Raw genomic sequence first — 22,885 nt, 5'->3', positions numbered from 1 at the left:
GCTTTTATTAGTCCTTTTGCCACTGCAACTCAAACCAGTCATGCAACTCAAACCAGTCATGAAACTATGCTAATCTGTGTCCAAAAATAGCATCCTCTCTGCATACTCCACCTCTCAGTCTCCCTTTCAAACGTTGGACACTTCAGTACTTTTCTTCTTTTCTGACTTTCAAGCTTACTACCTATTGTTGTTCCATCATGAAGGCTGGAATACCAGCCTTTATAGCAGGAATTCTTGGTGGCATTGGTGTTCTACTGTTTCTCATAGCTTTTGGGACAGATTATTGGCTCCTAGCAACAGAGACCTGTGGAATCTTTGAAACTGAAAATAAAACTCTTCACACCACAAAGGTAAAAGCTAGAAATCTTGTGATATTCTGCAAGTTAAAAAATACACGTTTAAAATAACTTGCTATAGAAATGTTTTAAAACCAACACAAATGCTCTCAGTGTTGGTACTGGTAGTTTTAAGGCAATGGTAATATGTGCTTATTGTATATACATCTGATGTATAAAAACTCAACTCGGCCTTACCTATAAAGTCACAACCTGCATCTCAATAAAGTGTATCATTGATAAAGACTTGAAGCAAAATATGCATAGGAAGCCATTACAGGAAACACTTCTGTATTCTGATAGCTATGGAGCAGAACGTTGAAATGTGAAAATGTAATATGTTTATTTGCTGATACCAGCATCAGCCACTAAAGACAAACTGTATTATGCTGAGCTTCATATAATAAAATGACATTTTATTGCTAAGTTCTAATATGGCCCTTTAGAAACCCTGATTTTAGCTGAATTTGCTTATGGTGAAACTGTTCAATAAATGCCATGAAATAACAGCTGAAATAATATTGTTTTTGCTCTCTGATTCTTTAAATTCTTCTTAAAAATTTTTGGGCTGGTCAATGTGTGTAGTATTAACATTTTTAAGAAATATCCCTCTGTTATGCAGACTTTTCTTTATTTTAATGTCCAAACCAATTACTTTTGCTTTTTCTGTTCAATGATTCACTTTTGGAAAACTTTATGGTGTCAACAATAAGTGTTCTTGGTTCCAGGACAACTACACTTCAGAGTAAAGTGTAGGCTTTTGGCTGCATCAGCCATATTTCCAAATGACTTTTCATATAGAAAACAGACGTCCCAGCAGAAGTCATCTTTGTGTAAAACAGTATAATAAGGCCAAAGAGGGCAGAGAGCAAAAGTTTAGCAGGCATAAATGTCCAGCTCCATTTTGTTGCACTTAGAAATGAAACATCAACGTGAGAGGTTTCAGAACGTTTTAAATTTACTTTGATCTCTAGTGTGAAAAAGGTTCTGGGCTAGAAGTGTTGCACTTTATTAAATAAAATAAACATCCCAAATATTCAAGATATGTGGTTACACCAACTGTCTGTCTGGCAAAGGGGTCCCGGAAGTGCAGGTCAGAGCAGCATCAACTATTGTTTCTGAGGTTATTGTTTTTATTTTAATCAATGGTTTTATACTTGGATTATTGCTCCCTATTCTTTGCTCCATGCTATTCCCCCCCATTGACACACTCTCTACCCCCTTTTAAACTGGCAGGCTCTACTTCTTATGCTCATTGAGTGTCTTGATTGTATCTTAGCTATCAACCAGCCATCAAAACTAGCATAGATTTAACAAGTCAGCAGAGTCACCCTGTTGATGGTATGTGCCTCTTGCACATCACTGCAGTCAAGGCTCATACCTGAACCTGAAAGAAGCAGCTCTTCCAGATGAGCCAAGGGAGTGTGTCTCTGGTCAACCCAATAGGACCTGTATATTGGTATTTGGTATGTAAGGACTCCAGGGCTTGGAGATGCTGAGTGCCTCAAATCCCATTGAACGCAATACTTTCCAAGAGGTGTTCTGCCCTTAATAGGATCAAGCTCTATACCAGTGATGTTGATGCTCCATCAAACTCTGCTGGATAAAGATAAGTGTTTTTAATGACAGATTTAATTATTTTCCTAACGAGTTAACTCACAGCACAGACAGTACAGTTCTCCTGACATGACTTGTGTCTCATGTTTGCAGAACTTTCATGCAAGTTACAATAAATGAGAAATTGGTGCAAATTAATCAAGATAAGTAAGTGTGTGTCAGCAGTCATAGTTGAACTCATGAGGATATACTGATATAGACAAAGAGTAACTTCTGTCTGAGATAAACTAAGCACAGCGCCCACTGATTTGATCAGAGAGAGGGGGAGACCTTTTTGGGTCATCCAATAGAAGGGGTTAATGAGAGGTTTATAGACGGTAGTAATTTTGGTGCATAAAGACTGCAAGATGGGATCTGCACAGGATAAAAAAATCCTATTTTCTCAATGATCTGAAGAAATGTTTCACTTATCAGAAAGTTAGGAAAGCCGCAGATAAAGGCCTGAGGTCAATAGCATTCTGCATAGCCAAGGAGGTCTGTATTAATGGAGCTCAATTCAAGATGCTAAAATGTTACTTTTATTTGTCATTTTGACAATGCAACCCCCTCCACCCCAAAACACTCCCTCCCTCAAAAACTGACTTGCCAGCCTAGTAACTAAGCCAATAGTAAAGATGAATTCCATGTTATTTGTTAATACAGTTTCATAGGCTTGTGCTTTATTCTCTTGTAGGATGAGGTTTTGAGCGAGGTGAGAAAAGAGATCCTCACTTTTCACCATGAAGGTTTCTTTTGGAGATGCTGGTTCTATGGCGAGGATTATGAGGAGACGATATGGAACTTCTGGTTCAGTGAGTGTTACTGATACATTTTATATCTTTGTTTAGCAATGTTTTAAGGGGCTGGATCTGACATCAATGATAGTTTATTATAGTGTCCATGTTGCTGTGTTAGGGTTGTATCAGCACTTCTATTATAAAGCTCTAATTCTACCAGAAAATTGAGCTATAAAAATACAATCTGGACTGCAAGTCAGTGAGGGAGGTCTCTCCCAACTGAGAAGCAAGCTGTCTTTACATTTATTTTATTTTTCACAGGATCTGCTTGGCCATTTTAAAATAGGACAAAACCAAAGCTATCCCCAAATTCCCCCTGATCAGGACACTTTTTCTGCGCTCTATTTAACTCTGAAATTTTTGGTCTCAGATGGTCTTTTACAGATTCTAGGAGCACAGTGACTCACCCATTTTCTCCCTTTTTAAATATCATCTTCTCCAACAGGGACAGAACTCCCACTCATGCCCCTATTGCTACTTCATGTAGTCACCAGACAGACTTGCTAGACTAGAACCCTGTGGCTCTCTGTCCTTTTATCTTTATTGTCCTATGAATGTCTTCATCCTATGAGGTGTCCAGTGTCCTCAATTCTCATTGACTACAATCTGTGGGACACTCCGGCCAATGCAGGAGATGCTAAGCACTCGGTAGGATCAGACCCATATAAATCTGTGTGTAAATGCAATCAGGACACTTACTTTACAGCATTGTCTATTTCCCTTTTTTCATGGAAATTATGAGAATCAGCGCACCCACTATTAGTAAACACCGATGATAGCAAAATTCATCTTTTTGAAACTGCACTAATTAGTTGGAAAACAACTTTAAGCAGAATGGAGAAGTTTAACCTTGCAAACCTCTGATTTGCCAGTTGGAATCCAGCTCATCTGATAGTAGTTAAGTGATCCATGTGAAGTGAATTTGGTGGTCTCAGTAAGATAGGTGTTCATATATAAAACAACTGCCATCACGGTTGACACTGAGTAGCACTCTTTGTTGAGGGTAGAAGAGCTCAGGGCTGAATGGAGCATGAAGACTGAGCCGTCTTTTCTTCCCTGGAGGTGGCTGGGTGGCACAGGCATGGAGGTATTTGTACTGCTGATGCCCCAGTTATGTCTACTCTGTAGATAATTAGAGGGCTTCAGTTTCCCCGGCTACCAAAACCGGAGATGAGCACTAAAGAGAAATCACTCAAACGATCTCTGTAAACCTTTTGAGTACTATGTAAACCTAGGCTTCTAAAGGTCTCCCAGTCATACAGTTAAATGTCATTCACACAGCCACCATTTTCTGTGACATCTTTCCTGGGAGGGCAAACCCTCAGGCAGTGATGCCATCAGACCTTAATTTGCGCTGGGGCTTGCTGGAGCTCAGCCCCAGGAAATGGCTGAGATGAGCAGTTATGGGTATTTGACTCCTGGATGGCCTCTTTTCTTGTCGGGGCACAGCCCTGGCACCTCTTCTGTCAGTTGTGCAAGGTGCGATGTAGAACACAAGAACATAAGAACGGCCATACTGGGTCAGACCAAAGGTCCATCCAGCCCAGTATCCTGACTCTGACAGTGGCCAATGCCAGGTGCTCCAGAGGGAGTGAACCTAACAGATAATGATCAGTGATCTCCTGCCGTCCACCTCCACCCTCTGACAAACTCCAGGCACACCATTCCTTACCAATCCTGGCTAATAGCCATTAATGGACTTAACCTCCATGAATTTATCCAGTTCTCTTTTAAACTCTGTTATAGTCCTAGCCTTCACAACCTCCTCAGGCAAGGAGTTCCACAGGTTGACTGTGCGCTGTGTGAAGAAGAACTTCCTTTTATTTGTTTTAAATCTGCTGCCCATTAATTTCATTTGGTGGCCCCTAGTTCTTATATTATGGGAACAAGGAAATAACGTTTCCTTATTCACTTTCTCCACACCACTCATGATCTTATATACCTCTATCATATCCCCCCTTAGTCTCCTCTTTTCCAAGCTGAAAAGTCTTAGCCTCTTTAATCTCTCCTCATATGGGACCCATTCCAAACCCCTAATCATTTTAGTTGGCCTTCTCTGAACCTTTTCTAATGCCAGTACATCTTTTTTGAGATGAGGAGACCATATCTGACTGCAGTATTCAGGATGTGGGCGTACCATGGATTTATATAAGGGCAATAAGATATTCTCCGTCTTATTCTCTATCCCCTTTTTAATGATTCCTAACATCCTGTTTGCTTTTTTGACTGCTGCTGCACACTGCGTGGACGTCTTCAGAGAACTATCCACAGTGACTCCAAGATCTCTTTCCTGATTAGTTGTAGCTAAATTAGCCCTCATCATATTGTATGTATAGTGGGGATATTTTTTCCAATGTGCATTACTTTACATTTATCCATATTAAATTTCATTTGCCATTTTGTTGCCCAATCACTTAGTTTTGTGAGATCTTTTTGAAGTTCTTCACAGTCTGCTTTGGTCTTATCTATCTTGAGCAGTTTAGTACCATCTGCAAACTTTGCCACCTCACTATTTACCCCTTTCTCCAGATCATTTATGAATAAGTTGAATAGGATTGGTCCTAGGACTGACCCATGGGGAACACCACTCTTGTTACCCCTCTCCATTCTGAAAATTTACCATTTATTCCTACTGTTTGTTCCCTGTCTTTTAACCAGTTCTCAATCCATGAAAGGATCTTCCCTCCTATCCCATGACAACTTAATTTACGTAAGAGCCTTTGGTGAGGGACCTTGTCAAAGGCTTTCTGGAAATCTAAGTACACTATGTCCACTGGATCCCTCTTGTCCGCATGTTTGCTGACCCCTTCAAAGAACTCTAATAGATTAGTAAGACATGATTTCCCTTTACAGAAACCGTGTTGACTTTTGTTCAACAATTTATGTTCTTCTATGTGTCTGACAATTTTATTCTTTACTATTATTTCAACTAATTTGCCTGGTACTGACGTTAAACTTACCGGTCTGTAATTGCTGGGATCATCTCTAGAGCCCTTTTTAAATATTGGTGTTACATTAGCTATCTTCCAGTCATTGGGTACAGAAGCTGATTTAAAGGACAGGTTACAAACCACAGTTAATAGTTCCACAATTTCACATTTGCGTTCTTTCAGAACTCTTGGGTGAATGCCATCTGGTCCCAGTGACTTGTTACTGTTAAGTTTATCAATTAATTCCAACACCTCCTCTGTGACAATTCCTCAGATTTGTCACCTACAAAAGACGGCTCAGGTTTGGGAATTTTCCTAACATCCTCAGCTGTGAAGACTGAAGCAAAGAATTTATTTAGTTTCATTGGACCTGGCATGTACACTGTGTGAGAGGTCATACTGTGTGCTGGACACCATTTTCAGTCCTGGCACCTCTTTCTTTACAAATTAAGCACTGAATGTCACCAAGATCTGCCTATCACTGTTTCTGAGTCAGCAGTATCACTTTCAGGAGTACTGCATTAGGGTGGGGTATGGAACTTTATGGAATAACATCAGAGAAAATAGGGTGACCAGATGTCCCAATTTTATAGGGACAGTCCCGATTTTTGGGTCTTTTTCTTGTATAGGCTGCTATTACCCCCCACACCCTGTCCCGATTTTTCACATTTGCGGTCTGGTCAGCCTAAGAGAAAATGAAACTGATGGGTATTCAAAGGCTGAGAAGAGTCAACAGAACAGACAACCAACTCTCAGATAGTTGAGTTATTCAATATTCATCTGTGACTGATGTTTCCTAAAGCGGTTAAGTCCCTCTCTAAACTACATGTAGTGGGGTCACCACAAAATGCGATCAAGTCATAGCAAATTTACCATATGATCATAAAGTTAACAATGCAGTTCTGTCAGGAACCCACAGTGAATTTACTATATGATGATCAACATTTCAGGTGATTCCTACTCTTTGCAAACTACTGTATATTTTAGGATATGGTTGTCTCCATTATAAAATTAATATTTGCTAGAGTTTGAAAATTTGCTAGAGTATGAAATTTGTTAGAGTATAAAATTTTTCATACAGAAAGTGTTTCTGTCAAAAAAATGTCCTGAGAAGATTTACTACCCAATTGCATTACATGGGAATCCATGATATAATATAATGTTACGTGAAGTAAAATGATGAAATAAATCACCAGTTGGAATCCTTTTAATAACACTAATATTAGATAACTGGCAAATCTGTACTATTTCTTTAGGTATTTATTGTAATATGATTGATCATGGCAAATTAGTTTGCTGCTATTGTGGATGTAATAATTAATTCAATAGATATTCCATAGTTAATTTAGTATGAACGAATGTCCACCTATTATAACTGTTCCTATGAGCTGGGGAACATTTAAAGATAAGTGGCCAATCATTAATTAATTCATTTAGCATTAATTCTATTACCATTAATCATGATAAGCCTCAGTAGTATTAATATTGATGGGACAGTTCCATTGTAATTGTGCTTTCCTTTCCCACAAACTGGAGATGCTATATGGTAGGTAGTTCTAGTATCCAAATATTTTAATCACTTCTAGACAGAATGGAAAAAAACCTAGGCATGGGGAGAATTATTCTAATTTGAACAAATCCATATTCCTATGATTTTGTCTGGCTCAAGTTAATTTTTGAGGGAATTAAAACTGGCTGTGTAATGTTCTCAAATCCCATTGCATCCTATCTATCTCATTTTGCATTTTGAACATGTTCAACTTATACTTTACTCCATATTCCCTTTAATGCCTATGAGTGTTTGGCAGGTTTTGCAGGATTGGACATTTTATCTGAGTATAAACGTTGTCATTTTGCATATAATAAAAATGAAATGCTATTTATTCTCCATTTCTTTTTCAGCTAGCCAAGCACATCCCAAGTATTGCATGCATGGCTACCTGTTTCCTATGCCCATTGCTCTTGGACCTTTCCCTCATCCTTCCTATGATGCTTCCGCAGGTTGGTACTTAACCAGCTGTGTTCACCTCTTCTTTTCACAATAGAGTGCTCAGATGTGTAGATCTATACTGTAATTACTCATTGACCTTGATCTTGTTTCCTTCCATTATAAACTTGCATGGGGGCATAAGAGAAAATGGGGGCACACTCCCCTTTGCAGAGTCTATATGAGTCCTTGCCACAGCTGCAGCCCCACAATTTAAGGAAGCAAAGGGGGCTGTGCTCCAGATGCTTTCCTCCGAGAGCAACCATATGGAGGGTATGCAGGGAGTAAATGGAGCCAGGACTCCAGCCCTTCAATGCATGCCAGCCAGCACAGCTATCCTACACCCTTCTAATGTATCTAGTAAATTACTTCTCTCAAGCACAACTGCCGTCTCCTGGTTGCACACCCACTAATGCAACAGCCTTACTTGGACAACATGATAAAATTATGATCTAGCGCTCTTTTGTGAAGGGTGTTTTCAGTAGGCTCTTACCTCCCTTGCTATTAATCCCTCAACTCTACCAGGGATATGCTAACACACCATGGTAGAAAGAACACTAGGAACTTACACTTGGATAGGTCACTGGAAACTGTCTGTTGTGCTTTATTAGAAACGCATGATGACAGAGGTGCAACTGAATGTCAGCAACAAAAGAGCAGCTTGTTGTTTTGTTTTCACACTTTTGTTCAGACCCCAGAAGCAAACTGCCCGCCAACAGGAACCTGTTATAGACCTGGGTCACACTGGTCTCCTTAGGAAGAAGGCTCTGAATATGGGCTTAGGGCTAGATCATAACTTTATGATCTACCCTGAGTGAGGGCAACTGCAGCGTCACTGTCCCAGGAACAGACCTGGGAACTGAATTGTGACAGAACCTTGCTGTCCACTTCCCCACTTGCTGCCCATCTCCAGGGAAAATTATTTCATTCCTTTATGCAGAGCAGTTTTCTCCCCCTTTATGGCAGATGGGGCAATTTCCTGCAATATTCTTGAAAAATCGTGTTGAATTAAGTTTAGGTATATCTAGAATCCATCATATTAAATGCAAAGGTTATTTGTTATTGCGAGGCCAGGATTGTATCTGACCGTCTAGGAGAGACGTAGGGTGTGAGCCCTGGGAAGTGTTATGAACTTCAAAGGACTATACTAAACAATGGGACAGACAAGAAAGGACTGTTGGACAAAGGGTCAAGTGGTTTCCAGGGGAATCTCAAGGGGGAGGTGAATGCAAATTCCCCGCCTCCAGTTATGCAAAAATTCAGCTTTTGGAAGCTCCATCTTACCTGTTCCCAAGTCTGAAGATCAAAGGCCCAAGCTTTATAAAGACAAGATTAACTTAAGTATGAGTGTGCTTGTTCTGAGCTAAGGCTGTTATGAATTTGTAACCACAGAAAACCCCTTTGTGGGGTTTGAAGGACTGACTTCTACCAGAGCCCTTGTGGAGATTGAGGGTAATCCCTTGTTAAACTGATTGGCAGGAATATAAGGTTCGTTCCTATTGTTTTTAACATGTTTTCTCTGTAATGCTTTTACCTTAAGAATAAACATGGTTTGCTTAGAAAGAGCTGTGTGGGAAATTAGGCTGTTCATAGGCTCTGAAGAGAGAGAGCAAGCACAGAAGCTGGACTGGCTAGGCAGTCTGACTTGTTGGGAGTTTCTCAGTGTAGGAAGGGAACTGTGCAGCCTGGAAAAACCCCAGTCAGAAGAGAGAGAGACATGGGGCTTTGTCCAGGAAAGCTGAGAACTGTGAGGAGCTGGAAGCCTAACAGTGGATACCCTTGCTGGACTATGGAGGGGGATATAGGTGGAGTTGCCCTGAACTGTGATGCCCCCTTCCCCTGCTTTGTTCAGCAGACTACTCTGGACAGCAAGTAAGTGATGTGGAACCAAAGCACTTCCTGCTTCTCACTGCTCTCCAACCCCTCCTTGCCCTCTTCCTCCCAGGGAGGAGCACTGGGCAAGTAGCTCCTGCTCTTCCCCAGTGCAACCGGATTTATGATCTGGGCAAGGAGTAATGAGTGTTATATTTACCCTTATTCCCCGGTGTGGCTGAGTACTGGCATGGGCTAGTCTAGCCTTGAGTCAGTGAATAAACTGTTGGGTTGGTTTTGTTAAAAGAAAAAGCACTAAAAACTATTCTTAAAAGACCTACTTTGGCAAAGCAAACTGAGTCCGTTACTAAAATACAGAAAATCAGTTAAACCAACAAATTCAAATTGATTTCCCCCCATTGTTTTCCCTGGATTCCCATCCCCATATATTTTTAGATTTCTGCAATGAATTAGCTGCTATTTGGAATTTTAATATAACTGGTGGCAGAGGACAGAATTAATCCACTAGTCTTTTTTTAAAATTAATTGATTTCTTTAAATAGTACACATCACTCTGCTGTGCCTCCTGGGACCTGGGGCAGGTGTACTGTACAAACAAACATCTTGACCTTTTCCTTAGCCTTTAGCAATATCGTTTTTTATGGGGAATTCATTAAAAAAATTGTCTGTTTTTTTTTCTGTGCTGTGTATGATTTCTGCCCCAGGGAGCACACTGCAGTATAAAATGGATATGATGTGTGTGTTGACAGTAAAGTGAGTAGCACATTTCAGGCTCTATCGTAGACTGTATAAAAACACCATCCAGAGTTAGTTAAGCAGTGGTGGGTTTTTTTTTCTTTTCTTTTTTTCTTACAAGAGACAGTCAGGGTTACCAGTTTCTGAATGATTTTACTAATAAACAGACTAACTTTTCTGAGCTAAATGAAGGGCCCCCAAGCCATCTGTTCCTGTCTGTCAGTCCGTGCTATGAAACAAACCCCTCAGCTGCCTCTTATGAATCTTTTCTGAGACTGGCTTCTGAAAGGCTGTTAGATTACTTAAAGTGCCATGTGTGAGCAAAAAGTTATACAAAGAAATATCTTCTCCTATAACACTGTCCCTTAGTCTTTCTGAAAGGAACTCGTTACTCACCCTAGGGCCTGTAAGCTTATGTTGTTTTGTAGGAGACACAGTGATAATACTAGAGTGATGATATGGGGATATTCTCTGCATGGATTGTTAGCCAGAACTGTGTAGTTCTTGCCTAATGTTTAGCATCCAGTCTTTACTGCGTCCCTGTCTATAGACTTAGACTTAATTATATACCACTTGCATCCAGGTTTACAATGCTATTCCTCACCTATAACATCAGGATGTAATAATGCTTATGTACACAAAGGGTGTTGGGAAGCTAACTTAATTCAGTCTAAAGTATTTGAGATCTGCCAACAGAAAGTACTAGTTAAGAGTACAGTATTGCTTTATTTCAAGTAAGAAAGTGTTTATATGTAAAATACCATAGGGCGGGAGGTGCCCAAGGAAAGAGTGACTGACTGAGGGCCATATCATAGTCAATAGGATGTAACTGAGGGAAGAATTTGGGGTGATGTGGTGTTAAGGTATAGACATGAATCATGGGATTTCTTTCAAAGTTCAGGATTCTTTTACTAAATGGATTCCTCGTCAGGCTGGCTTAAAATGAGTAAAATGTGTCTGCTGTAATATCGTTTTTCTTTCGTGTGTGAATCATGACAGAATCGCCCATTTTCTCCTGCTTAAGTCAAATAGTCATAACTACTGCTTCACAGACACAGTGCACAAAAAGTGGAAGAGGACAGCATGAGGGGGCTGGATGGCGGAAGAGATGGGTGGTGGGCTATGGGGCCTTTTCACCTGATTGAATCTCGTCGGGGATTGTGGTATTCCCGGAAAGTTCTTCCCATCAGACGGTGTTCAGTGAAATAAGTTGGCGATCAGGCCTATTCTTAGCGGGAAAGTGCCCACTACACAAAAACCCTACAGTTCCTGCTAACTAGCGCTGTTGCTTTCTGTGGTTCACCTGTTCTGTGGGTGAATGTGGCTCAACACTCCAGGCTCATGAACCCGGAATCTTCAACTATTGCTAAGTAGAGGGAAGAGGGGGGAGGGGGGGAGGGTTAGCGGAGAAAAGAGATGATTCTATGTCCTTGAGTTTAGTTTCCATTTCTTTCTTTCCTACCCCAAGCTTGTTGCTCTCCCACAAAGTTTGTGCCATATTTTACCCTGGCAATCAAAACCCTTTTGAGCCAGGCCTTCCCGACACACCCATCGGAGTTCTGCTATTCAGTCTAGGCCCATTATTTATGGTATGAAGTACATGACAAATAAGCTAAACTTTTCAAGTGCTGGCCATACACTGTATATCTGAGGACACTAGGGAGTTAGTAATATGCCCGATACAACTCTTCTCGACATGAACAATAACTCAGTAAGTCTAATAAAATATTTAAAAATTGTTCATAATCCTGGTATTCATTACAGCAAGGTTATTATTTTTATGGTTGCTGAAACTGGAGTTATATGCATGTTTCATAGACTTCTGAAAACTGATCTGATTATGTTGGTTTCCTTTCCTTTCCAACAACTTTATTCTTTCCCATTGTACAGTGTACAGAGGTTTCTGGACTGCATTCATTGTACTAGCTGTCGCTGCCAGTCTGGTGGGAGGATTCCTGTTGGTGTGTGGTGTGCCCTTTTTCAATGCTAGATTCTATAAAGTAGGAGGTGGATTCCTCATCACATCTGGTAAGCTGCCAAGTCATGGTAATTGGATATACTAGTGCCTGGAATGCTGAGACCAAGTTCCTCTTTGTGTGTATGTGTGTGTATGAAAAGGGTAGGAACTCTAATTATGAGGAACAGTAGTAGAAAGATGTGAGCGCTGGCAAATTATGTATGAAAATTTAAGCACTGACTTCGGAGAAATTGTATTTCCCCACCACTCTAAAAAATGAATTTTGTTAAATGAAGTTTTAGAAAGATATTGCTTTGCCATAAAAGACTTTACTTTTCAGAAATGCATTTTTTTCTTCTTGTATAAGGCTCTGAGTTTGTTATGCAATCCACTGGGAAAGACCTCTGAGCCTGAATGGGGTCTATGGCCCTCGTATTTTTTGATAGTAATTAGCTAGGCCCCAGTCCTGCAATGCAATCTTCTAATTTGGACCAGTGTTGTATATTGCCCTCAACAGTGGACAGAAATAAACATTTGTACACTATCAATAAAATCCAAGGTGAAATAAAACTTGAGGGACACATTCACATTTAATCTGAAAATTATATAGAGTAGCATCAAGTCAGGAAAATGAACTAGAAACATTAAATTATAACCCTTCATGCTAACCTGATTAATCACTCCACTGTAGTGTTATTAGCACCTGGAATTACAAGACATTTTTCCTCTCTCTTTTTGGGATTGGTGAGATTATTGTGGGGGCTTTGTTGGAATTGGTGAATTTGTTTAACTAAAATAAATTATTGTTTTCAACCTTTTACCAAAAATCAAAAACCTTGTAACCAAACATGAACCTGATTGACAAAAGTTTGGTTAACTTTTCTTTATATATATGGCACTCTTCGTAGGATCAGGGAAAACAAATGGAATTGTCTTAATTTTTTTCAGGGCCTAATTCATTAAAACACTTAAGCACATACATAACTTGAAACATGCAAGTAGCCATTTGAAGTCATTGGGAAATACTCTGTGAAATAGGCCATTATTTCAAAGTTGAATAGATTTTAAAGGAAGTAAAATTCTGTACTTAAAAAAGAAGAATAAAACTGACTCACTACATTTCACTGTTGGTGTTTTATTTTAATCTTTAGTTGACAACTTTTTCATTAAAAACCAGGACCAAGAATTTCACAGTTCTTAAAATACCTGATTGTGTACCACATAACCTCTTAGCCTTAGCCAAAGATGCTCCTATTAAATAAAATTTGTGCTAATGCTGTCTCTATTTAAGCAGCAGTCATTATTATTAACTATCATTAGACTAAATCAGTTCCTTGGGAGCTGTCCTAGGTAAGTAGATTTCTTGTTCAGTGATTTATCACTGTATTTTTAATGCAAATGAGAACCGAAAGAAGGGGCAACCTTGCAAAAGTGATCATTCTTGTGATATTTCCAGCAAGATTTACTCAGTGGTTCACCAGATGATTTTTGATAAACATCCAAATGTCTGGATTCTTATTGAAACTGAGTCTCTAAAATATTTGGAATGCATTGCTCAGTAGTTATTTTCTTTGTTTCCATAAAATATAATCTGTTCTGAAAATATCTTGGTTTTTGACTCTCTATCATGTGGATGGCAGGATTTGGTCTGATGGTACAAGAGGAAGCTGACATTGCCTTCTACTCATGGCCTGAAGCTCAATTTTAATTAACCTTCTTCACAAAATGCTCTATCTTCTCAGAAGTGTGAAAACATTTGTAATTTATAGAGAGGAGTGTAGTCTAGTGATTAGATTTTGAGATTAGAAATCAGGACTCCTCAGTTCTATTCCTGCCTCTGCCACTGATTCACTGTGTCCTTAGGAAAGCCGTTATTTAATCCTTAACCTCTGTGTGCTTCAGTTTACTCTGATAAGACTTTCCTACTTTCCTCAGAGGTACATTAGGAGGCTTAGTTAATGCTTGTAAAGCAATGTGAGGTTCTTTCCTGGAAGACTCCTAATCTAACATAGATGTAAATACACTGAAAAGCAATTTTTTTTTTTTGGTAAATCAGATATTCCTAAATTTCTCTTGGAAAGCAAAGATTTTACTATGTGCATTTATTATTTATTTAGATTGACACTGTCTCACACTCTAGATACCCCTAGCAACTAGATAAAAATGCAGTCTATACCATCAGTATCCCCTAGAACTGAAAGCTATACTTTAAAACACACACTGTAGGAAAGAGAGCCTAAAAGATGGGTTGGCTGTTTTCTCTGAGGGCAGTGCTGACACTGAAGATGAAGCCCCATCTCTAAGTTATTCCATTGGCAACAGCAGACTGTGTGTCTCTACACTGCAGGGGAAATCCAGTGTTTCACAGTGAAGTTTTTATCATCCCACTGGATTCCTTAAGTTTGCTTTCCAAGAACTGCCTCTCATTATTTACTGTACTTTCAGAGGATGAGTCTGATAGCTTGCCAGCTACCATAACAAATCTTGTGCTCTGTGGGTGGTATTCTTGAGAGCTCTTTCAGAAGAACCAGCTCATTTTGCTTGATTTATTCTGAAGGATAATTCAGAAGATAGAACCGGAAACTGCTTGATGTTTATTGTTAGTTTCATTTGTAGATCTTTCTCCCTGCCCCAGTTAAACAGTTGTCCTTGCCACCCTGCTTCCAAAAATGACTCAACCACACGAGCAGCTAACCAGGATATCATCTTTCTTTCTAGAATTTGACATTCTGTCAATAGTTTAAAGGCATCTTTTGGGAAGAAAGACACTAACCAATGGCTAGTTTTCACTTGTTTCAGTAGTCAGACAATGATATAATTAATTGTAATTACGGTGTCACCACTAGGGCTGGGTGAATACTGCAAAATATTTTGTGAAAACATTGTTTGTATTTTGAAATAAATTCACTTTGACTGTATTTGTGCCTCCTTTTGTTTCAGTTCCCATGGATAATTTGGCAAGCAAGTTTAATGGTAAGAATGTATGGGTCTGATCCAAAGCCACTGAAGTCAATGGGAGGCTTTCCATTGACGCTAGTGGGCTTTGGATCAGGCTCTAAAATGGTAGGGTTAAGAGAACATGTGACCTGTTGTCCATGTGCTGAGTTGAGGAGAGGCAGCGAAGGGATTGTTGGGGGAAGAGCAAAGGCCTGCTGCAAACAATTGAGCTGTGAGACCTTCTCAAAGAAAAGGTCAAGAATACTTGATAATGGAAAGTGTTAGGCAACCTAAATATAGGGGTTGGTACCAGCTCCCCCATCACAGAACACACAAATACACAATAATCCAATATGTCTATATTTTTCTCTCAGCCATTCAGATCAGAATGTTATTATACAGGGTTCCAAATATTGTTGTGTGATTCCAGCCTGTTACATTTTTACACAAATGACCTGAATACTTTAACAGTGAAACATTTCTAATAACCACTCTGCAATTAAGAGGAACCATTCCAATGTTATAAGGTAATTCTACTGTGAGCAAGATGTCTGAGGTTTTGTGTGTGTGTGTGCTTGTATTAATCTGTTCTGTAATACTGGCTTATTGCAAAATTAAAGACGAACTCTATGCCAGTCTTATGGCTGGAATTCTTTGTATTTTATACTCTATTTCCTTTTTTCCAAAATGAGAGCTCCACATTCAGCAATCACCAGATATTTTGTATATAATGCATCTATTATGTAAGACAGGTGAAAGTCAGCATTCCATTTTCTTACAATAAGGTTCTTTAAGAAACTAGTAGTCTAGAAGGTGAATGAGACACTGAGAGTTAAAGTTCAGTTTTCCTATAACTAGCAGATTATATGAAAACTCTTTAGCTTCCAAGGAATAAGAGTTAGAGATTGAGTTCATTCATCTGTCCTTACAATTAGCTGCTATAAAGGTGTCACAAGCATATAAAACAAGAGGAAGAAAGAGCCCCAGAGTTAGACTTCAATTTACTCACTAGGTGCTACTATCCTTTAGAGTGGGAAGACAAAGAGTCAGGGGTTAGTTGTCTTGCAGTTAGCCCCTAGCTGGTGTCATCAGGGTATGAAGGAGAAAGATTTAATGCCACAAGTTCAATTTTCTTGCAATTAGCCACTCCCCAGAAGATGCCATTGACCTCATCAGCACTGCGACTAAGTTTCACAGTTAATTTTTTCCATACCAGCCTAATGAATAGAGGCAGAAGGAGAAAAAGAAAGAGATCACTCTGCTAATTTTCTATCCAGCAGAAACCACCGAGCTATTAAGAGGAATATATGGACTGTCTCATTTGACATGCCAGTCGCTTATACTTACCAGAACCCAACACACAACAACAGAGACAACACTACTGCATATGTAAGCAGGAAGGTTGTCTGGTTTAGTAATCTCTTACCATTGCGCTCTGCCACCTTGTCCCCACACTTCTAAATACTATATTAACAAAAAGCCTAACTGCAGCAAAACAATCCCCAATCCTTAACTTGACCCCCAAAGTGGCTCTTTTGCTCACTACAGTGCATAGCCATGCTCCTCATTTTATCTTTATTATGCAAGTGGCATATAGCGTTTTACAGGCACTTGCGTAAATGTCAAGGGTCTAAGGGTCTGATCAATTTTTATTCATCCCTGTTTGATTTCTGCAGTTAAAATCATAGGACTTCAATGTCCCAGTGACCTTTCTGTTCCTTCTGATGGCATCCTGAGGCAGGGCTGTTAACTCCGGTTTCAGTTTTCTGCACTTCCTCTTCTATTTTCCTATTCCATTTGTCCTCTTCATTTTGTCTTCTCATTACTGTGATTGTAAATTCCAGGGGCTCTTCTCCAGCTCATTTGTAATTATTCTGATGGAGAAATTGCTTATTTTACTCTCTCTTTTGTCACATTCAAAGAGTATGAAATTGTTCTTAATTTAGATTCCATTGTTACTCTGGTGCCACCCTCTCCAGTACTTTGTTTAATAACAAATCCTGAAGTGTGAAGAGCTGGTGATTTTTCTAGTGAGGACTAAGGAGACATTTTCCTATTCAGCACTATGGGACCCTGAATATTGGTTGTCATTCCTCTTCATTGGCCACTCATGCTTTCCTATGTTGTTTGTCCAGTCATCATCCAATGATAGTTATTTTCTTCCATCTTTATAGTGAAGGTATGAAATTTTCTTCTGAAAATGGGGATATACATATATATATCAAAATATATATATGTATATCCCCATTTTCAGAAGAAAATTTCATATATATATTTTAAAAGAGAGTAGATACAAGCTAGATCTAAATATGTATGTTAGCATATCACTGTCCCATGCCCCTCAGGAATATATTTTTTTATTTAGGTCTATTAAGGTAGATATCGTATGTTAATAAGAAATGAATTGATCTTAAGAAGGATGCTTATTGAGGTTCATTTGGTATCCAATTAGTTTAATTTTCAATTACATTAACAATAAAGACTTAATTACATTCTTATCAATATATTGTATTTTGTGAAGAATGTGTGACTATTAATTTATACATATAGCAATTTCCTTATAGCAAGATAATTGGTATTTTAAACATACAACTGTCATATTCCATGTAAATTACTTATTTGCGACGCTTAATTTAAAGTGCTACTACAAATTATAATGAACATCTGGGTATTAGACCACATAGCATTTAACTCCTTGACATCCAGTCCTGGTAGGCATAGGGCCTTTTCCTTATAAGTCTAAAACATTAGAAAAAAATAGAGTTCCCCTAGTATGTTCATAGGTTCAAATTCTAAGGTACTGGAGAGCCGGTCTGCAATTTTAATAAAAGTAAGACAAATCTAGTGACTTAGCTTTCATTCTCTCTCTCTCTCTCACACACACACACACACACACACACACACACACACACACACATTTTGTATATAACACAGCATGACTTAGCTGAAGATTATTTTGGATCCTATATACCTTCATTTAGACCTTCTGTTAGGCTTTAATGCAGGAAAGCACTGAAGCATAATCTGACTCATTACATTTCTTTATTTAATGCTAACCATCATTGGCTTTACCATTGAAAAGGCACCACTTCCCTACAGTTAGCATACAGCAGTATTTGAGGTGATGTAGGTTATTCAAATCTGTAGTATTTTACAAAACTCTGTGTGATAATGTTGACTGACTAATGGGGACCACTGCACTAATTGTAACATAATAAATAATATGTTTCTATGATATTTTGGAGCATGACATGGCTGTGGGCTAAACTAGAGTTTTGTGACAGGGGAAGGGGTCTCCTCTTTTTCAAAGAATCCACCCACATGATAAAGATGGGCCATACTTTGGAATCTTAAGTATCCATCTTTCGAATTTTGGGGGAGGAAGTTTCTGATTAGGATACCTGGATGTGAACCCGTTCTGGGTTGGATCCAGATCTGGTAGGCAACTATTTTCCAGTTCTGTTTCAGATGCAGCTGGAATCTCACAAAAAAGCTGACCTCGCGATGTTTTCCCCATTTATGAATGTGGAAATCTATTGAGATCACTAGGTCTCATCTGACATTTTGAGCCAATGTATTTTAAAAACTGAAGGGTTAAAATCCATTGCTCATGTAATCACCTGGTATATGGATTTGTGTACAGGCCCAAAGTCCAGAGTTTGGTCAAGAGGTCAGAGGCCTAGCAATAGCTAAAAGAAAGCAGATTAACCAAAAGATAACCTTGCTTTTGCTAAGATATGCCTGGTCAGCAAAACGCCAGATGTTGGGGGCAATAATTGTGTCTTATTCAAAGTTGCAAATAGAACAAAGAAGCTCTGGTTTTGTTGTGTTAGTTTCTTCTGTAGGGAAATGTTCTTCCCACACTTCCAACCGTGAGTTTATGAAAGATTCAAGCATGTCAGTATAAGATATGGCCTCCTCCCACCTCCCTTTCCCAGGGACCAATGCCTGCCTTAAAACACAAATGAACAACTTAAAAGACAATCTTGTTTGCCATATACTTTCGTTTCTTTGCTTTTACCCCTAGATATGTATCTGTTAATCAAAGGAGCTACTTCATTCCGATGGACCCCAAATCAAAATTCAATATATATATTTTGTACTACTACATTTATTAAAGTACTAATTAAATATTAAATGTTAATTTATCAATTTAAGACCAGGGGCGGAGGCATTATGTAACCTTTGACCATTGGCTACTGTGCTATCATGTCTTGCTGCTAGACCTAACCAGGGATGTGGGACTGCCTAGCCAGTCACTTTCCCCCGCCCATGAAAAATCCATATATTCCATTGTAATCAAATAATTGACAGTGTCTCTAAGACTAATAAGCAAGGTGACACTCTGTCAGTGCTGTACATAATAAACTCCTGTGCTTGACCTCTACACGGTGTGGATTTATGTCCTTCAAAAACACCTTGCAAGATTTTTGTGGCAACAAATAGGAGCACAATTTCAAAACCTTCTCCTGATGTGGCACTGAAGCTGAATACTACCTTAACCCACTATCCAGATCTGACTGTGATCTCAGTCCATTTCTGGCACATGGCTGTAGAGGAGGATTATCAAGGTATTGCTTGAGAATATGGGTAATACTCCCCCAAAACTGTACCATCCCCGAAGAATTCAAAACTTCATAGACATTTCTAGCTGTGGTGTAAATTATTTATTTATTATTATTATTAAACAATCTATCTGAGATTATGTAGAGTGGCTTTGCTTGACTTTTCTATGTTCTTATGTTGTATTTCCTAGTGAAATACTATCTTCTAGGCCCAGTGTCAGGTGTTTTTTTGATACTTTGTTCTAATGCTCAAGAAAACATCATACAAGATGAAAAAAGGCAGGTCACCAGAGCTGCAGCAGCCACTGCACTTGGTCTATCCATCATTGATTGTGCTTTCTCTGTCCGGCCACGGAAGTAACTACAGAGCAATGTTATGCAAAATGATTCTCACCATCAGCAAATCCACATCCCCACATTTTTGCATTTCTTGTGGAAAGCAAAGCCGGTTCTAGCTGGAATGTCTGATTTGTTTTTTTCAAGAAGATAAAAATAAGGTTTTTGTTTTAATCTTGGCCCATGTTTCATTCCACTCTTGCCAGGCAAAAAAGCCTCTGATGAAAATGGAAATGATACACATTTTTCCAAATTTGGAAAAATTTATCCATTTTTCAAAATTAACATGGCTCTAGATCCTGTTCCCACTGAAATCAGTGGGAGCCTTGCAATGTCAACGAGTGAGCCAAAATGGGAAGACCATATTAAGCGTCACTTGTAAAGACGCACTGCACAGAGGTGAATTTCACTCAGTGAGAGTAGGCTCCGACCCCATACTATGTTATCCTAGGGGCAATTTTCTACATAATATCCAGCACTAGACTCTAATATAAGGGAGCCAAAAAGTGTGGCCTGAATGACCAAAACTGAGTGGTCAGTGCGGGTTTTATGTAAATATTCTGCTGATTCAGTGTCAAAACATTTTTGGGAATTTATATTTATTATAAAATATAATCAGATGTTATAAATATAAATAATGTTACATAAAATTTTGCACTGTTTTAAAGAAAAGAAACTCTTTACAAAGCTTGCTGCATAGTTTGAAAAGCTCAAATGCCAGTTTTTCATATTCAGTCTATTTAGTGAATGGCAAGCAGCTTTAAAAACAAACACTGACATATAGCCAGTACAGATTCGTAGACAGAATTTTGTTAATATCATTAATGATTTCATATGCTGATCACACTTTGAAAATCATCGATCTTTGTCTCTTTTCAGGAGGCTTATTTTTCCTGCTCATATTTCTCTTTGTGATGTGGAAGGAGTTTGCAGCTGATCTCCAGAAATACATACTTCTGGAAAGAAGTGAAAAATGCATGGACGATATCCCTGTAAATGTGTATTATGGATGGTCATTTATGTTTGCTGCAACTGGGGTTCCCTTGGTTTTACTTTCTGGACTTCTCTTTTATCTTGTTGGCCGAAGCATTCTGCTGGAAGTGGAGTAAACAAGCTGTGCGGCTGAAAAACCCTCTGAGAAGATCTTTGAAACCACCTGAAAATGAGGACAAAACTGTTTGGGGAACTAGACAATTTTTGTAGCTTAGGTGCTTGATTAAGGGTCATTGTTAAATGATGCTAAGGAACACTGGAAATATAAACCAAGTCATTTCAAATAGAGCTGATTCTGAACCAAAACCTCAGTGCCAAAATATCCAAATAGCTTTCCCATCCTTATCATGGGAAAGACCAAAGGTCCAGATACAAACATGTAGACAGACCTGTAAAAACATAAATGTTCAGATTCAGACCCAAATTTTACAGCTCTGGTTCAATTCTCACTTCAAAATCAATGTAATACTCTTCATTTTGTAATAGACTGGGCATATCTAAAACAAGGCTGTGGGCTTCACTATTTATAAATATTCAGAGGGATAGGGATATTATGTTGAAATTTCTAGTACCTTCATTTCTTGTTAAATGTAATCAAATCTGGCTGTGATGATATACCCTGTAATGTCTATTTGTGAAAACCAATTAGGATGATTTTTTGAGTGAGCAAGCTCTCATTGACATTAAAGGACAACTATTACAAAGCTTTTAAATACAACAGGAAAATGATTTGTCAGGAGATACACGAATTTTTTGGCTCCTTTAAGGTCCCAAACCTGCAAATACAAATGCACATGCCTAACTTTAAATATGTGAACAGCCCCACATCTGTTACATGCATAACAAAACATATGATTAGTATCATTTATCAGTTATTTACGGTATTACCCACTGTGTGCTAGGTGTTTTCTAAACACTCAAGAAATATTGTCGCTGTGAAGAGTTCACAATCCAAGGACAGAGAAGTAGACAGAATTTAGAGAAATGGGAATGGGCACAACAATATTATTATTAGTGTTTGTTTCAGTAGTGCCTTGAGGCCAACTGAGAACAGGCTCCCATTGTGCTAGGCACTGTACAAACACAGAATAAGAAACAGTCCCAAATAAGCAGATAAAAGATGTAAGTGTCTGGAATTACTCAAGTGCATACGATTTGCAGGTTAGTTACCGTCAAACATGCTAATTTGAATGCACTGTATACAAGACAATTGAGATCCAAAAGGCAAGCTAGTTTATATTTGTATTATACATGAGGATTTGTAGAAATATTAGAGTAATGACAAGATTTGGTGCTGTCACTATGTGTTTTGGGTTTGATCTCAGTGCTTTGAAGTAATTTTTGCTAGGCCCTTGCATGTTTTTATGGTTTGCATAATGTTTGAATCAAACTTACAAAATTATGTGCTGAATTCATGAATGCCATTATTTGTTCCAAACATATATCTTTAAGCTATATGCCATGCTATTGACTATTTGTAGTTAATAATGTGATGTAAATCTATTGTAGAATGCAGTGAAAATTGTTGGAGGTATAAATTATTTATTATTACTCTTCCTAAAATATTATGAAAGTCACTGTAGCAAGTTCTAATTACTCATTTACAGAATCCATGGTATGTATAGAATGATAACTTGTAATTCCAATGTAAAGAATACTTCTTATTTATGAATAACAGACTTGGTCTGTAGTTTTCACTTAAGTAAAACTCTCATTGATCTCCATTAACGGGAGCTTTGTTTGAATAAGGATGGATATAAACAATATCTCTTATAGTACTCCAGCAAATAGATATTTTCTGACATTTAGAAATACACAGATATTTAAATGTTTTATTTGTCAATTTTAAAGGGTTTTTTAATTATATCTGTTAGAGTTATGCTT

The 22,885-nt window shown here is 38.5% G+C and overlaps 2 protein-coding genes across 2 annotated transcripts in view; both read left to right on the top strand.

The window, feature by feature from the left end:
• LOC140917648 (sodium/hydrogen exchanger 2-like) overlaps positions 1-2,708 on the top strand; it is a 75,330-nt gene extending 72,622 nt beyond the window's left edge. The window contains exon 14 of the transcript XR_013636273.1: positions 2,626-2,708. The gene's annotated coding sequence lies outside the window, so the exon portion shown is untranslated. The remainder of the gene's footprint in view (positions 1-2,625) is intronic.
• On the top strand, positions 198-22,431 carry LOC140916820 (transmembrane protein 182-like). Its single transcript, XM_073358707.1, has 5 exons — positions 198-350; positions 2,626-2,743; positions 7,561-7,659; positions 12,104-12,241; positions 20,888-22,431. The coding sequence occupies exons 1-5, from the start codon at positions 198-200 to the stop codon at positions 21,115-21,117; spliced, it is 738 nt and encodes a 245-aa protein (XP_073214808.1). The 3' UTR covers positions 21,118-22,431.
• Positions 22,432-22,885: the final 454 nt, after the last annotated feature.

Source organism: Lepidochelys kempii, chromosome 9 (assembly GCF_965140285.1).
Source record: "Lepidochelys kempii isolate rLepKem1 chromosome 9, rLepKem1.hap1, whole genome shotgun sequence".
NCBI lineage: Eukaryota > Metazoa > Chordata > Testudines > Cheloniidae > Lepidochelys > Lepidochelys kempii.
Note: the sequence above shows the minus strand (reverse complement) of the source record. Positions and strands in the feature narration are given on the sequence as shown.